Source organism: Podarcis liolepis (assembly GCF_965112155.1).
Source record: "Podarcis liolepis genome assembly, chromosome: 5".
Lineage (NCBI taxonomy): Eukaryota > Metazoa > Chordata > Lepidosauria > Squamata > Lacertidae > Podarcis > Podarcis liolepis.
This window is the reverse complement of record NC_139556.1, coordinates 94,573,293-94,589,794: the sequence shown is the minus strand read 5'-3', so window position 1 is coordinate 94,589,794 and position 16,502 is coordinate 94,573,293. Positions and strand designations below refer to the sequence as shown.

At 45.6% G+C, this 16,502-nt stretch overlaps 1 protein-coding gene across 1 annotated transcript; it reads left to right on the top strand.

The window, feature by feature from the left end:
* Nucleotides 1–206: 206 nt before the first annotated feature.
* AHSG (alpha 2-HS glycoprotein) lies at nt 207–14,853 on the top strand. The gene is made up of 7 exons (XM_083504476.1): nt 207–580; nt 3,681–3,791; nt 6,365–6,449; nt 7,896–8,062; nt 9,159–9,269; nt 11,486–11,602; nt 13,891–14,853. Exons 1-7 carry the CDS (start codon nt 254–256, stop codon nt 14,143–14,145), a joined length of 1,173 nt encoding a protein of 390 aa, XP_083360602.1. The 5' UTR covers nt 207–253; the 3' UTR covers nt 14,146–14,853.
* Nucleotides 14,854–16,502: the final 1,649 nt, after the last annotated feature.

Here is a 16,502-nt window from a genome sequence, read left to right as displayed (position 1 = left end):
CCCTGCCCCCCCAGCCAGTGAGCTACAGCCTAATTCCCCATAATGCCCTTTTAGTGTCTGGCAAATGGGACCAAAATGACGCTTTGAGATTTTTTGCCCATGCCATCTTCTTTCTAGCAAACTTTGCAATTTCCCCCTTATCTAATAAACCTTTAACTCAGTGTCCTGCGCATATTTACTTTTCCCTTTCTGTTGTTTGCGGTCGCTTTTTTGGACCCAGAACAAATATTGCAGGCCTCCTCATGGGCCGAGGATGGGAGGCGGGGGGCATCATCTTTGTATAAATGGGAGCTCTGCTGTGGCTCCTTCCACCCTTCCTTCCAGCACAACCCTCCTCCCTAGATCTTCTGCAGGCGAAGCCATGAGATCACTGGTAGCTCCAGCGCTCCTGGGTCTGATCGTGGGATGCATAGCAGATACAGGTGTACTCCTTCCCCTCCCTGAGGGAGAGTTTCCTGGTTGCGATGACGTTGAGACGGAGCACATGGCAAACTTCGCAGTGAAGTACATCAACGCAAAAAATAACCACGGGTATCAGTACGCCCTAAACAGGATCGAGAAGGTCAAGATTCTCCCTCGGGTAAGTGCTTCCCGGCGGGTGGGGAGGAAGGTCATTCTCCAGATCATACAAGGTGTGAGTGAAGGCTATGTAAGATCTTCAACTGTGCGGCACCAGTCCAATAGCCTGCTTCAGAACAAAACCTTCATTATGAGGTTTCATCATCATAATAATATTATTTTTTTGCACCCCACTCACCTGACTGGGTTGCCCTAGCCACACTGGACAGCTTCCAATATATATAAAAACATAATAAAACATTAAACATTAAAAACTTCCCTATACAGTGGTATCTCGGGCTACAGACGCTTCAGGTTACAGATTCCGCTAACCCAGAAATAGTACCTCAGTTTAAGACCTCAGGATAAGAACAGAAATCACACGGCAGCAGGAGGAGGCCCTATTAGCTAAAGTGATGCTTCAGGTTAAGAACAGTTTCAGGTTAAGAATAGACCTCCAGAATGAATTAAGTTCTTAACCCAGGGTACCACTGTACAGGGCTGCCTTCAGATGTCTACTCAAGGTTGTATTTTATCCCCTTTGCTCGGGGGTTGCATAACTCCATTCCCTCCAACTTTTCTCCGATGAAAAAGGGGGTGGCCTAAGGAAAAGCGGGACATTTAGGGATCAAATCAGAAACCAGGATGGCTTCTGTAAATCCAGGACCGTCCCTGGAAAATAGGGACACTGGGAGGGTCTGTGGGCAGCTTCCAAGATATATAAAAACATAATAGAACATTACACATTAAAAAGCTTCCTTCAGATGCCTTTTAATAGTTATATAGTTACTCATCTCCTTGACATCCGATGGGAGGGTGTTCCGCAGGGCGGGTGCCACTACTGAGAAGACCCTCTGCCTGGTTCCCTGTAACCTCACTTCTTGCAGTGAGGGAACCACCAGAAAGCCCTTGTCGCTGGACCTGTGTTCAAGCTGAATGATGTGGGTGGGGACACTCCTTCAAGTATACTGGGCTGAGGCCGTTTAGGGCTTCAAAAGTCAGCACCAACACTTTGAATCGTTTATTCAATGTTGGTTTATTTCACTACCAACCTTCCACTGAGAAGCCATTGGGGTTCAGTTGTTGTAAATAAAAATATGCCCTTTTCCCTTATGGGGTATCCAAGAGCCCATATAGAGTCCTTACATAGGTTCCCTATTGGTAGGAGAGAATAACAGAGGCCAACCAGAGAATATTGAGAAGCAAAGCAGCTAGTAAGCTTGATCTTTATTGATCTGTTGCAACAGGGTGCTCCCCTCACTCGCAGGAGAGGAGGAGGACCCCCAAAAATGCTGTCCAAGGGCTTATAAAGACCTTTGAAATTCCCATCCTGTAGATCAAGACCACCCCCAGAAACATTATACATACATCACAGAAGGGGTGTAACCTAAGACCACTCCTCAGATACATCACAGAAAAGGTGGTCTTAAAACAGAAGTTTCAATATTGTTTTTCTCTTGTCGCTTGTTTATTTCCTGTCTGGCAGGTTACTTGATTGGATTGCCTGAGCAGCCTGGCCATTCTTTTGTAGTGGTAAAATACTTCTTTCCTGGGCCAGGTCACAGGCTCACACCCTATTCATGTTTTAAATGTGTCCTTAAGACAGGATTTGTGAGGAAAGAGACAATGGGGAGACTTTTCCAGTTTGACCTTGCAGAGAAAACATTTGCTCAGTTTAGGAATCAAAATGGTTCCAGGTTGGCCCTCCTGTGCCGATCTATGTACGTGCGGTTATGAATATTGCCATATATCTAAGACCATAAAATTCCTATCACACAGTGTACCCACACGGACAATGGAAGCTTTGGTGTGGATTGCACCTGGGCACGTCTTACTCAGTTGTTTAAAGGCATCCAAATGTCTGATTGTCCAGTGAGTGTCCCTATTGCATTTGGAAGAATCACATCTACCCAATTCTGAAGTTGTGCAAGTCCTGAATGGCTCACCGAAAGTGTTGTGGGAATGAAGGGGTGGCAGTTATGCAGAGGAGACCCACTGAAATTAATTGCCCTAATTTACTCATGCACACTCGTTTCAAGAGGTGCCGGAACGCACCACGAATACCCGCCTTGTTTTCTTATAATGGCAATGGTGTCCACCTGAGAGGTGTTGGAACTGAGTTCCGGTTGAAAAAAGCCCTCGATATAATTAGTTGTACTTAGCTGAACACCACTCAAAGTCTGCACCACTCTCCAGGAACATCCACTTGTTTGCTTGCTTGTTGCATTTATATACTGATGGCTCCAATCCCCACTCAGCCATGAAACTCACTGGGTGACCTTGGGCCAGTCAGTGCCTCTTAGCCAAACCTACCTTGCACAGTTGTTATGGGGATTAGATGAGGGGGTTAACCACATATGCCACCTTGAGCACTTTGGAGTAAAAGGTGGCGTAAAAGGCAATAAATAAATAAATAAATAAATAAATAAATAAATAAATAAATCAAACATAAGCTTCAAGAACAGGAAAGAAGCGAGCCAGGCTTCCAAGAAAGCTTCATAATGCCAGGAGTTCAGAGTAAGTCTCTACAGAAGCTCTCAGACCAGGAAACATTGATAGATTTCCCTTTCCCCTTCATCCTGCCCTCTTCTCTTTAAGGGAGCTGAAAGGAAGTACCAAAGACAATGGCATACCATTTTGAAGATATTTCTGTTTTGGCACATCTGTTAAGAGGGGAACTGACACTGTGAAGCACTCTATGGATTAATAATAATAATAGTTGTTGTTGTTGTTGTTGTTTAGTCGTTTAGTCGTGTCTGACTCTTCGTGACCCCATGGACTAGAGCACAACAGGCACTCCTGTCTAATAATTTATTATTTATACCCTGCCCATCTGGCTGAGTTTCCCCAGCCACTCTGGGCGGCTCCCAATCAAGTGTTCAATACAGCATTAAATATTAAAAACTGCCCTGAACAGGGCTGCCTTCAGACGTCTTTTAAAGATAGGATAGCTGCTTATTTCCTTCACATCTGAAGGGAGGGTGTTCCACAGGGTGGGCGCCACTACCGAGAAGGCCCTCTGTCTGGTTCCCAGTGGGCCTTTTAGCTGTATGCTGGTTAAATAAATGTAAGCAAGTTGTTTTTTTTAATCTACTCACCTTCTCTCATTTCCTCATCCACAGAGGCCATTTGGGAAGATAGCCTTCCTTGAGTTGGACTTATTGGAGACTGAGTGCCATGTGTCGAACCCACTGCCTGCTGAAAATTGTACCGTAAGGCCACAGACACAGCATGTGAGTTCCTGGACCTTTTGCTAACCTTGTGGAGAATTTAAACATGGATTCTTAGGTGCATGCATCATATATTTAGTCAAATTAATAGCAATAATAATAAAGGCATGTCAATACCGGCTGACTGCTTGCAACTCAACTGTCCTGCTCACCAGGACGGTGCTGATTTTACTTTTCAAAGTTGCACCCAACAAAAGTTTAATTTACACAGCAAGCGTTCTTACTCAGGATCCCTTAACATTTTAAGGCATAACTTGCCTGAGCTATATAACCTCAACCAAGTCTCTTGATTGAGAGCGTGGGAAGTGCCTTTATGGATCAAATCAAGATCCACTTACTCAACTACACATTGCAAGGATTTCAGCAGGTACTAGGCTGTCCACAAGAACAACCGAGTTACAATTTAATGGACGACCAGCCGCTAAAGATTAGTCTGATTCATTCCAGTGGAATTCAGCTACCCTAACCTTTCCCAAACCTCAACGGGTGATGATGCCCAACATTCAAGGTCTGTGACTCAGTGATGGAGCCAGTGGTGGAGAAACCCTCTCCGGCTCCCGGGGCAGGACGCCGATGGGCAGGGTGAATCACCTGGTGGCGCACACATGACGTCCATATGGACTGTGCATGTGTGGCATCCTGTACGGAGTGCGCAAGGCACTCGCACACACCGTCCATATGGCTGGCCATCCAGACTGCCATGCAAGTGGCATCCTGTATGGACTGTGCATGTGTGGCATCCCGTACGGAGTGCGCACGCACGGCAGCCCGTATGGATGGCGTGCGAAAGCAGCAGCACCCATATTGACTGTGTGTGCCCTCGGCCGCTCTACAGCTGGAGGGAGGCAGGGGCCATCTTATCACACACAACCCCCCAGAGTGGCACCCAGGGCGGATCGCCCCCCTCTGCCCCCCACTTCGTACGCCCCTGGATGGAGGACCTGTTTTGCATGCTGAGGGTTCTAGGTTCATAGAGTCATAGAATTGTATAGTTGGAAGGGTCATCTAATCCAACCCCCTGCAGTGCAGGAATATTTTGCCCAATGTGGGGCTTGAACCTATGAAACAGAGATTAAGAGTCTCATGCTCTACCAGGTGAGCTATCCCAGACCTCCTAATTTTCCATCATCTCCTTGCCTGAAACCCTGGAGAGCCACTGCCTGCCCTTGTACACAGTAGTGAGATAGATAGACTGACTCTGCATAACCTATTGTGCCAAAATTTGAATTGACAGTGAAAGTTGATTGTGTTCGGGATCACAAACACATCCTAAAATAATAATAATAATAAAAATACAACCTCCCAAAACCTAAATATTTGCCACACATAAAAGCTTTAGTGTTTGAATCTGTGGTCTCAGATTTAAAATCTGGACTCCTTTGAATTACAGTGGTGCCTCGCAAGACAAAAATAATCCGTTCTGTGATTCTCTTCGTCTAGCGGTTTTTCATCTTGCGAAGCAAGTCCATTGACGGATTAGCGGATTAGCACTATTAGTGCTATTAGCGGCTTTTAGCAGCTTTTAGCGGCTTATCAGCTTATCAGATCAGCTGATAAGCGGCTTAGCGGCTTAGAAAAAGGGGGGGGGAGGAAAAAAACACCCGCAGGAACTCGCAAGACATTTTCGTCTTGCGAAGCAAGCCCATAGGAGATTCGTTTTGCAAAGCACCTCCAAAACGAAAAACTCATTCGTCTAGCGAGTTTTCCGTCTTGCGAGGCATTCGTCTTGCGGGGCACCACTGTATATGGTACGTCGTCCAAGTTCTATTTCAACTGGTCAAAGTACGAGACAGAAACTAAGTAAGAAATTCAAATCTATCTCATTATTTCTAGAACGGCATCTTTTCCCACTTTGACTATTCGTGGAAGTTGTGCCGTGGCTCCTTTGTTTATAATTGTCAAGTGCATTGGCAATTCTGGTAGCTTATTACAATTTTCTTTAGTGTGGGCCTTCCAGCCTGAGGGACTTGTCATACAAGTTTAACAGATGGATTAAAAAATAAATAAAAAATGTGTTGACTAATATCAACAATGTGGCTAGAGAAGCAAACAGAAAAATGATCATGGTGCAGTCTTGTAATGAAGTCTACCCAAGTCCACCATGCTCTTTTTAAAGACACCTGTCATCCAATATAAATGGTTAATTGTGTATTTCTGTGCACAATAAACTGGCTATATTAGTCACCGGAGCACCAGGATAGCCTGAAGGTATGGGGAGCATTATTCCAGTTTGCAAAAACTTCCCAGTTTGCTTACCTCGAGGCATTTCTTACCCACCACAGGTGACCAGGGCAGTGACTGCTTGCTAGGCTGGGTTTTGGTCCCTTTTGGGTTCAGCATCTGGGAGACGCATAGCATGGTGTACCAGCCTTGGCCCACCAGGCATTCCCCAGATATTTTGGACCAGAGCTTCCGACAGTCCTTGTCAACACAGCAAACGGACGTTGAGGTCCAAAACATTGCCAAACAGGTCAGCGTAGGCCGATGTACAAGGTGTACAATGATGTACAATGCTGTGGAACAGGGTTTTGCTCACATCATAACCAGCCCATAATCCTCTTCCTTTGAACCGCTAGGCTGTTGAAGGGGACTGCGATGTCAAACTCCTCATTGTGAATGGAGCCTACAAAGTGCTGTCCAGCAAATGCCACTCTACTCCAGGTAATCTCTTTGGCTGCTCTGCAGTCCTCGGTCACCAGGGCTGAGAAATAGGGGGTCAGTGACCCATGCTCCAACTCACCCCATTTACCATGACTCTCCCCAGGGCACACCTCTCCCCAGCCCGGTTTGGCACATCCCTTGAGTCGTTCTGCCTGGCCTGGGGATATGCCCTGCCTCTCAAATGCCTTCCATGTGGCCTCATGAAGGGTTCCCAGAAGGCACTGCTAGCTTGAAGAAGGTTCTCCACCTCAATCTAAATTAGAGAGAGAGAGAGCAGCTGCAGGTGGGGCAATGAGAACCAGTAGCACAATGTGGGGGGCTGTGTTAACCCTTTCTCAGCCCTAGTGAGCACCACTCTTTCGCAGGTGCTGTTTGTCCCTGAGACATCTGGGGCTCCCCCCCCCCAAACTGTGTAGCACAAGATTAAACTCTTGCTCTGTGAGATGTGGATTTGATCCTGACTGGATGTCGCCACACCTGGCGCTCTTAAAAACAACAACGTACATCCGGCAGGTGTGTCCTGTGGCCCTCAGTCCACCTGTGTGCTGTATCTTTGTCTGGAAGGCACGTCCCGGCAAAATCATGGAAGGCACGTCCTGGCAAAATCATGCACATGAATGAGGGATGGAAAACTTGTGGCTCTCCAGATACTGTTGGATTCCAGATCCCATCACCCCCTGCCAGCCTGGACAATAGCCAAATATCAACATCTGGAGAGGAGCCACAGGCTTCCTGTTCTTGATATAAACATGAAGGGACCACACAGCTCTTATAATGGGTTGGTAGGTCTTTTTCTGTTTCCTCTCAGTGTCTCGTTCTCCCAGTCTTGAGTTCACTTCTCCACATTTCCAAATGAGTTTGCCAGTTGGTTTTTCTTTTCTTTTTTTAACCCTCAGGAAAATTGCCCAGCATTTTCTTCTGACACGCACATTTTCTGGGCAATTTTGCATAAAATACACACAACAACAACAACAACATATTATTTGTACCCTGCCCATCTGACCGGGTTGCTCCCGCCACGTTGGGTGGCTTCCAACATAATATAAAAATACAGTGAACACTTCCTGGTACAGATGTCTATGAAAAATTGTGTAGTCATTTATCTCTTTGACCTCTGATGAGAAGGTGCTCCACTACCGAGAAGGCCCTCTGCCTGGTTCCCTGTAACTTCACTTCTCGCAGTGAGGGAACTGCCAGAAGGCCCTTGGAGGTGGACCTCGGTATTTGCAGGGCCATCGTGAGTTCTTGGAGGAAGAGCAAAATAAAAATATAATAAATTCCTTAAATGTTCATTTCTTAAGTTTCTGCCAACACAAAATGGCTGCAACAGCCTATGTCAGCAACTGATCAGCTATCCTAAACCTTTTGGGCCAGCCAGCAACAAAACATTACTCACTTAAATAAATAAATAAAAACACCCTGTACTTTTCTCTTTTTCTTCCTTAGATTCAGTTGAAGATATTATCAATGTTTGCCCTGATTGTAACCCTTTGTCAAAACTGGATGACCCTAAGTTGAAGGAGGCAGCTAATTCTGGGCTCGCCAAGTTCAACGCTGAAAATGTCAATGGAACCCACTACCAGCTCCTTGAGCTTTCAAGAGGGTTTACCTCAGTAAGTATTCAGACAGGGCCACTAGCAGTGCTGCCTTAATACAGAGAGAGTAGAGAGCAGGGATGTTTGAAGACATTGTTCAGTCCACATGTTTAAGGGAGGCAAGCTGATCTGCACTTCTAGTACTGATGCACAGATCTAAACGCAGTTATCCCTTCTACTTTTGCTCTTTCGGATTTTTGCAACACAATTCTCGGCTCCCAAATGGTCCATTCTGGTGTGCAGGTTTCATTCTGGCGGTCCACGCCGTCTGTAGTTGGAGGAGGGAGACAAAATATTCGTTGCATTCAATATTCAAATCCATTTTTAATTTCATTTTTATTACTCCTTCTTCTGAATTGCATTGCGTTTAGCCTAGTGCATGTCAATCACCACGACGGGCAGACCAATTATGAAGACCATCAGCAAGTTTCAGTTGATCAGGCAAGGGCAGAGGTAATTTGGGCACAACAGATCAAAAACAAAACCAAGCAACACCAATTAATTAAAAAGCAGTAACGGCAAGCTTATCCTCTAAAACAAATAGTCCAAACAAGAGTGTTGGACTAAGAGCATTTTTGCTGGCCGCAAATAGTGAGCAGTGAAGGGTTAAGGCATATCTTTCTTGGAAAGATGGTCCAAATGTGGGGGGGCCATGGCAGAGAAGGCCCTGCTTCCAGTGCCCGCTCACTTTACCTCCAACCGTGAAGGGACCTGGAGAAGGGAACATCTGGAGAGAAGTGGTTCCTGAGACACCCTGGTCCCAAGGTCCTCGAGGATTAAAAGTCCAGTCCAGCGCTTTGAACTGAGTCTGGAACAAAGCGGCAGGCAGTGAAATGGATCAAGGATGTGTGTGTGAAGTGATATGCTACCAGCTCCACTAAAAACGCAGGTTCCCCACAGCTGCCCTGAGCCTAACTTCCATTGGAAAGAAGGACTGGTCTGAGTTGCTAGAAGGCAGCTTCATAGGCTGGGTTGGTGGGAGGGAGTGGAAACTGAACAAAAGTGCCCCAGCGTTGCAAATGCCCATTTATATCATTAATATTCTGTGTGACTCTTTCTGCTCAGTTGCGGCATTTGAGAGAGACAGCTAAAATGTTCCTTATTACGTTCCCAGCATATGCCTCTAGGTACACATGTGGAGTTTGCAATTGCTGCCACTAACTGCTCAAGGCAACAAGCCCAAGACCCTGCAGAACACTGCCACGTGGCGACAGATGAGCATGCGGTAAGTAGATGGGATCCCAATTAATTCAGTGCAGATTCCAGGACTGGTAACGTCTGCGGTCAAATGAGGCCTGCCAGCCCTTCTGCATTGCGGGGCCCCTGTGCCTTTAAGAAAGCATTTGAAAAATGAAGTCCACACATTTCTGACCTCCGTGGCTACAAGTCCCTCTCTCTATAGAAAAATACATATATAAACTCGAAGATTTCTAGACTTCAGGTCTAGAAATGCCTGTTTTTCACAAGTGAAAGTGATTTAAATCTGGCCCATGTTCACAAGCGAGTTGCTAGCTCTGCCAGACTTCAAATCGCCAGACCCTGGAAGTTTGCATTGGGTTCCTCAGGATTTGGGTTCCTCAGGATTTCATACCCTCCAACATCTCTCCGATGAAAATAGGGACGTCCCATTCCGCAGTGATAATTTTATTATTTATACCCCACCTATCTGACTGGGTCTCCCCAGTCACTCTGGGTGACGTCTAACATGTATAAACACATATTAAAACATTAAACATTAAGACACTTCCCCATACTGGACTGCTTTGTGTACATTTCATTGGTTAGAACAGCATTGCTGTTACTGGTTTCAGCTGTCTCCTAAAGGTTGTATAGTTACTTAGGGTTGCCATATTTCAAAAAGTAAAAACCAGGACACCCCAAAGTTGTTGAGCTTTTTGAAGGAAACCACCAGAATTCTTGAGCCAAAAAACCCCACAGTTTTTGGGTTGACTTCTCTAAGATCCAGGACAAAGAGCCGCCTTTCGGAAATTCCCCCCGGACATCAATTCTGCCTTTGAAATCCCAGTAATGTCCAGGAAAATCTGGACGTGTGGCAGCCCTGTAGTTACTCATCTCCTTGGCTCAGGGATTGCATAACTCCATACCTTCCAACATTTCTACGATGAAAATAGGGACGTCCTAAGGAAATGCAGGACATTCCAGGATCAAATCAGAAACTGGGGTGGCATCTATAAATCTGGTGACCTTTTTAACTGTACATTCAACCTGATACGCTTGCGCAGAGCTTGCAAGGAGGATAGACTTTATTGAGCATTCCTTCTGTGTGGTTTTTTAAGGTGAGGTCATGTGCATTCATCCTGATATTTATTTGCTTACAGGATATTTATATGCCTTGCCATGAATCATTTGTTCACCCCAAGGATTTCAACGCATTTCCCCATCTCTTTCCTAACTGCAAAACAATATGTTTTATTTCTTGGCAGCAAAGAACTTCAATTTACTTTTAAATTGCACAGATCTAATTAACAGTGGAATTGCCTGCAGAATACTGGCAGTTTTGAGCCATCCCTGATCACCTGATGTCAGTCTTGTGTGGTCTTTCAGAATGTTGGACCACAATCCCCACAGTTCACTTACATATTCTATCTGTAAATAATTTTTATTAATTTTCAATTATTAAAATCCAATAACAGCCACATTTTTTCAATATCAAATTACAATTCCCACCCAAATATAGATCAATTATACGGCCAATTATACATTTTGAATGACTTCCCATGTGGTGGGTTTCAGGGTGTAAAGTTCTTATTTCTTTCTGCTTCCAAAATCTTAGTTAATCCAATTACATTCAGTCCTGATCTTAGTCCCTTATCAACAGCTACTGATTTCTTGACCTCCATTCATGCTGAGATATTCAATTTTTAAAAAAAATCCACGAAAACAGTTTTGTATCCTGTAAATTCCCTGTGTGAGATGTTTATTTTCCCATTTGTTTCTTCATTGTTCTAATTAGATCACTTACATATTCTAATTTACAAAGTCGAGAAGGCATTCTTCACACCTGTTCATAATTATTAATTTGCAGTGCCTACTTGCTCCCCATCAGTGATGTAGAATGCAAGACCAACTACGCTTGCATACCCCACTGAACTTTATTATGTCCCTAGAGTAAAGGTCAACAGGTCTGGGACTTGTCTACAGGTGGGTGGGTGACCTCACTGGGAATAACATGAAAACTGTCTTAACTTCCATGATGGAAAAAAGGCAGTATATAACCTACATAAGTAAAACGGTTTTACTCACATCTTCAGATGCCACTCTAGTCCATCGATTCCCACACTTTTTGGATGGTTTATGTGAGGAAGATGGGAATGAATGGAATTTTCTACACCATGCTGCCTGGCTGAGATGAAGTATTTTCTTTTCGGATGTCCCTGTGGGGATATCTTAACTGCTCTCTCTTTCTTCCTCCTTATCAAGCGTAATGGGTTTTGCAAGGCATCCGTTATCCAGTTGCCTCCTGTTCCTGTTCTTGGTGGTGAGCCCATTCCACCTGCAGAGGATATCACCCTAGATTGTGCTTTATATGATCACCAGGTAGGTGCAATTTTTAAACATGGTTTTCAGCAATTCATACACAGAGAGAATTCACAACCGGTTGCTTGCTCTGAGGTTCACTGGGGAGGGTCTGATGGTGTACACGAAAGCTAGTTTGGAAACCAAAGCCCTTTGGGACTTGAAACACGACCACTTCTCCTCTTGCACCAAATCCTGTAGCACCCAGACTTTGAATGTTTCTAATTATTTGGCCTTCCCCAATTGGCTCCCGTTACCTTTCCACCCACCCACTTTTCCAGAGAAGCATCCTGACCCAGCTCCTCCCAAGGCCAACTTCCCTGCTTCCCTGCAGAACAATTAAGGGATTCTTCATCCCTAGAGCTAAAGAGGCTGCTATCCACGCCCCTGTTGCAGTCCTGCTGCACCCCTTTCCTAGCACTCATGGCATTGCTAGGTACTTAAACTCAGGGCATTGGTCTGTGGCACAAATCTGCATGAAACTTGCTTGTGCATGTGTCTATGTCTCTGTGCATGCCTTGGTAGCTCGGTTGGTGGAGCATGAGACTCTTAATCTCAGAGTTGTGGGTTCAAGACCCATGTTGGGCAAAAGATTCCTGCATTACTAAGGGTTGGACTAGATGACCCTTGTCAACTCTAAAATTTTATGATTCTGTGAATTAAGGTAGGTGATGGGTCGTTATTTAGCACCATTGTGCTCAGCTGCCCTATAATCCAAGAAAGATGCATTAGTTGAAAAGGCGGGGAAGGGGGAGGAGATCATAGAATCATAGAATCATAGAATCATAGAGTTGGAAGAGACCACAAGGGCCATCGAGTCCAACCCCCTGCCAAGCAGGAAACACCATCAGAGCACTCCTGACATATGGTTGTCAAGCCTATGCTTAAAGACCTCCAAAGAAGGAGACTCCACCACACTCCTTGGCAGCAAATTCCACTGTCGAACAGCTCTTACTGTCAGGAAGTTCTTCCTAATGTTTAGGTGGAATCTTCTTTCTTGTAGTTTGGATCCATTGCTCCGTGTCCACTTCTCTGGACAGAAAATAACCTTTCTCCCTCCTCTATGTGACATCCTTTTATATATTTGAACATGGCTATCATATCACCCCTTAACCTCCTCTTCTCCAGGCTAAACATGCCCAGCTCCCTTAGCTGTTCCTCATAAGGCATCGTTTCCAGGCCTTTGACCATTTTGGTTGCCCTCCTCTGGACACATTCCAGTTTGTCAGTGTCCTTCTTGAACTGTGGTGCCCAGAACTGGACACAGTACTCCAGGTGAGGTCTGACCAGAGCAGAATACAGTGGCACTATTACTTCCCTTGATCTAGATGCTATACTCCTATTGATGCAGCCCAGAATTGCTGCAAGGATACAAGGGCCTACCCCAAAAGACCGCCTGGGCCACCTTAAGCAACAGAATTACCTGCCATACATAGGAAGAGGTCCTTTCATCAGCACTAATACCGGCTGGTTTATTTATTTCAGTGAACCATTGTCATTTTTAAATTAGGTTGCCCATCTAGATTTACCTCTGTGAAAGAGGTCTAATTTGCTGGCTGGGAACCCAGACACAACAGAGGACTTTTAATGGCTCAACAGAAGTGGCGATTTCACCATGCTGGTGACCAAAGCTCGTCCTGTTAATGGTGAAGGATTTCTGCCTCCTGTTCCTCCTTCTGTAGGGCCGTGAGGCTGTGCATTGGGGAGAAACACAAGCCGTATAGATCTCTGGGTATGTCTCCTAGGATTGCCTCTGGCAAAATACAGGGCAGGGGAGGGCAGAATGGTTAGGGGACGACTCCCCCCCCCCCCATCTGCTGCTGAAGTGACTTCAAAGCAATTCATTACAATCTTTCGCATCCTAACAGAATGGTCCCTCTACAATTTGTCACTCACACACACAAACACACAAATTTGTAAATCTGTCTGTGCTTGGCTACCCAGAGCTTAATTACATGACCTTTCCCACACCTTTCAAACAGTTGCATTTGGAGAGAATCCCTAACTTGGCACACACACACAGAGAGAGAGAGAGAGAGAGAGAGAGAGAGAGAGAGAGAGATGAAGACCTGAAATACAGGACCTGGCATTTTACACCGACAGTCCTGTATTTTACAGGGCAGGTGGCAACCCTAATATCTCCCATGCCCTCTTTGTTTATGGGAGTGGATGGGGAAAGTCATTGCACCTCATGAGATTTGCACCGGCTCAGAGCTTCAAGCTGAGTGGTCTGTATATTATTTATTCATTTATTTGGACTGTGTTCTGGCTAGCACCAGCAGACTGGACATAATGGTTTTCTTTTCTAGGCCGGCGGTTCCCATTTCATCAAGCATTTCATGCATCATCTTGGGAAGAACATCCCTTCCCCTGGAACTGGCCGCAGGGTCCTTGACCTCATCCATTCGCACAACGACACGCACGCATCCCATGAATCTCACTCTGCCGAAGCTCCAGCCGTCGTGGCAGCAAAGCCTGTCGTCAAGAGAGCAGTGGAAGCTGTGCCACTCCCAGCAATTTTGCCACAATTATGCCCAGGGAGGATTCGCCACTTTAAGATATAGGAGAGCCTGATAGAAACTACGGGACCTGCCCAGTCAATGAAATTCCTTTGTATATTCTCCCAAGCCTGAACTCACATTCTTGCAGCAAAATAGTGATAATTTCTCTCTCACACACACATCCCCCCTAAAAGCCAAGCCTGTCCTAAGAAAGGCTGTGAGTATTGTGTCAGCCTGCTTTCTACCTGCGCAGATTTTGGTGCTTCTGACAGATCCTGCACCTTCTAGCTTCCCTGCTATCTTTAGTTTCTGCCTCCTTTAGACAGATGCAAGGTGGAAAACAAGGACTCCATGCTTGGTGGAAAACTCAGGGGCAGGAGGGGCAGTATTAGGGTGGGGCTTCTGTCCTGTGTGTCATTCCTTGTCCCTCCCCTTGATGGGTGGCAGAAGCCGGATCAGTTGTGCAAATTACATAACAATTTGCTAATCTGCATACTCTACTATTCAGCTAACAGATTGATGGCACTCTTGGGTGGAGAAGCAGGTGTGGTTTGGGGTGTTTCTCCTTTCAAAAGGGAAGAATATACACAGCACCGGACAGAAGGGACCGCAGTAATATATCAGGTGTATTCTCTAGGAATTACTGTTCTTTCCTTCCCCGGTGTCCAAAATTGCAGTGCTACATTATGGAGACCGTGCTGGAAAATGCGTATTCTAACAATACACAAACCAAAACAAAGGTGCTTCCAAAATAAAACACGAAACTCAAAACGCTCCTCGCCTTTTTTTCCGCCTCTAAACTCCCATCAGCCCTGAGACAGTGTGGCAATTGCCAAGGATGGTGGGAGATTCTGTTATCTGGTGGGTCAGATGTTTCCCTCTCCCGATATAAAGGCTTGAACATGCTGTGGCATGTACCCCAATATCCAAGCGAAAGGAAACTCCTGGGTTCAGTTTCCTTGGAATGAAGGTCAACAGAGACTGTAGTGTCTTTAGGGTATGTGGTTTTATTTACACATACAGTGGTACCTCTAGTTGCGGACACGATCCGTTCTGAAAAGTCTGCAACTAGAGCGGCGCTTCTGCGCAAGCGCGGAGCGCAGTAGAGCACTTCTGTGCATGTGTGAAGTGTGCAGAACGCTTCTGCACATGCACGAAGCATGCAGGATGCTTCAGCGCACGCACGCGCAGTGAAACCCGGAAGTATACACTTCCGGGTTTGCCGGGTTTGCAAGCCAAAAAGACGCAACATGAACCTAACGCAACATGAGGTATGACTGTAAATACAATCTAGGATGGAGGGGCACACAGTATTAACACTCCAACAGGTCTTGCCTCCCTGTTGGATTTCTAGGAAGGCCCCAAGCCACAGCTCTGAGTCCAGCAGCGAGCAAGACAAGCCTGTCTCCCAGCTTCCAGTATCTGCCCCAAACTCTCTTCACACACAGCCCCGCTTCGCCCATTCTTACCGCAGCTAGACTAGTGACTGGGAGTAGCCACCAGAACCATATAACACTGGTCCTAAAGGATCTCCACCATTTCCAAGCACAAGAATTCAAAGTGTTGGTGCTGACCTTTAAAGCCCTTAACGGCCTCGGCCCACTATACCTGAACGAGCATCTCCCCCACCATCACTCAGCCTGGACACTGAGGTCCACTTCCAAGGGTCTTCTGGCGGTTCCCTCACAGCGAAAAGTGAAGTTACAGGAAACCAGGAAGAGGGCCTTCTCGGTAGTGGCACCCACCCTGTGGAATGCTTTCCCATCAGATCTCAAGGAGATAAAGAACTAAAAAACTTTTAGAAGACACCTGAAGGCAGCTCTGAATTGAAAAGATTTTAATGTTTGATGGTTTATTATGTTTTTATATGTGCTGTAAGCCACCAACCAGTTGGGTGGGGTGTAAATAATAAAATGATGATGATGATGATATGGCATCCAGCCAGGTGAGGTGGGTAAAGGCCTACCCATATGTCTTATGGCAACAGGGCAGCCTCTTTGGACATGTAAATGGTGGTACTTAATAAGCCAGCCGAGGCCATTACCTTAACAAAGGAATTGGTTCGGCTGGTTCATTTCCTCTTATACATTCTAACCTCAGCTATTCAGGATCACAGGTTTCGAAGGGACCCACGTGTATCATCCACACTGACCTCCAAACCTTTAACATTATTATGCAGATTTTTTGGGGGGGGGGTCATTAGTCATCATTTAGGGCAGTCTTCTCCAATGGGCAATGCCTCCCCAAGATTTCACCTAACTCTGTTGCCAGAAGATGCTATGAACTGAATTTGTTTAGTTAAAAAAAGAAACACTTTGCAACCTGCCTATTATTATTTTTTGAAAGAAATTACATTTTGTATAAACGATCTTGATAAAAAGTTGCACACTTAGTCAGGAAGAACCAGCTGCATAAATATA

Bases quoted from the DNA above. Each gene is read 5' to 3' on its own strand.
- AHSG (XM_083504476.1), top strand. From the start codon at position 254: ATGGGAGGCGGGGGGCATCATCTTTGTATAAATGGGAGCTCTGCTGTG. The intron at 3,792-6,364 runs GTGAGTTCCTGG...TTGAACCGCTAG, and splicing joins TAAGGCCACAGACACAGCAT to GCTGTTGAAGGGGACTGCGA. The intron at 6,450-7,895 runs GTAATCTCTTTG...TTTCTTCCTTAG, and splicing joins CAAATGCCACTCTACTCCAG to ATTCAGTTGAAGATATTATC.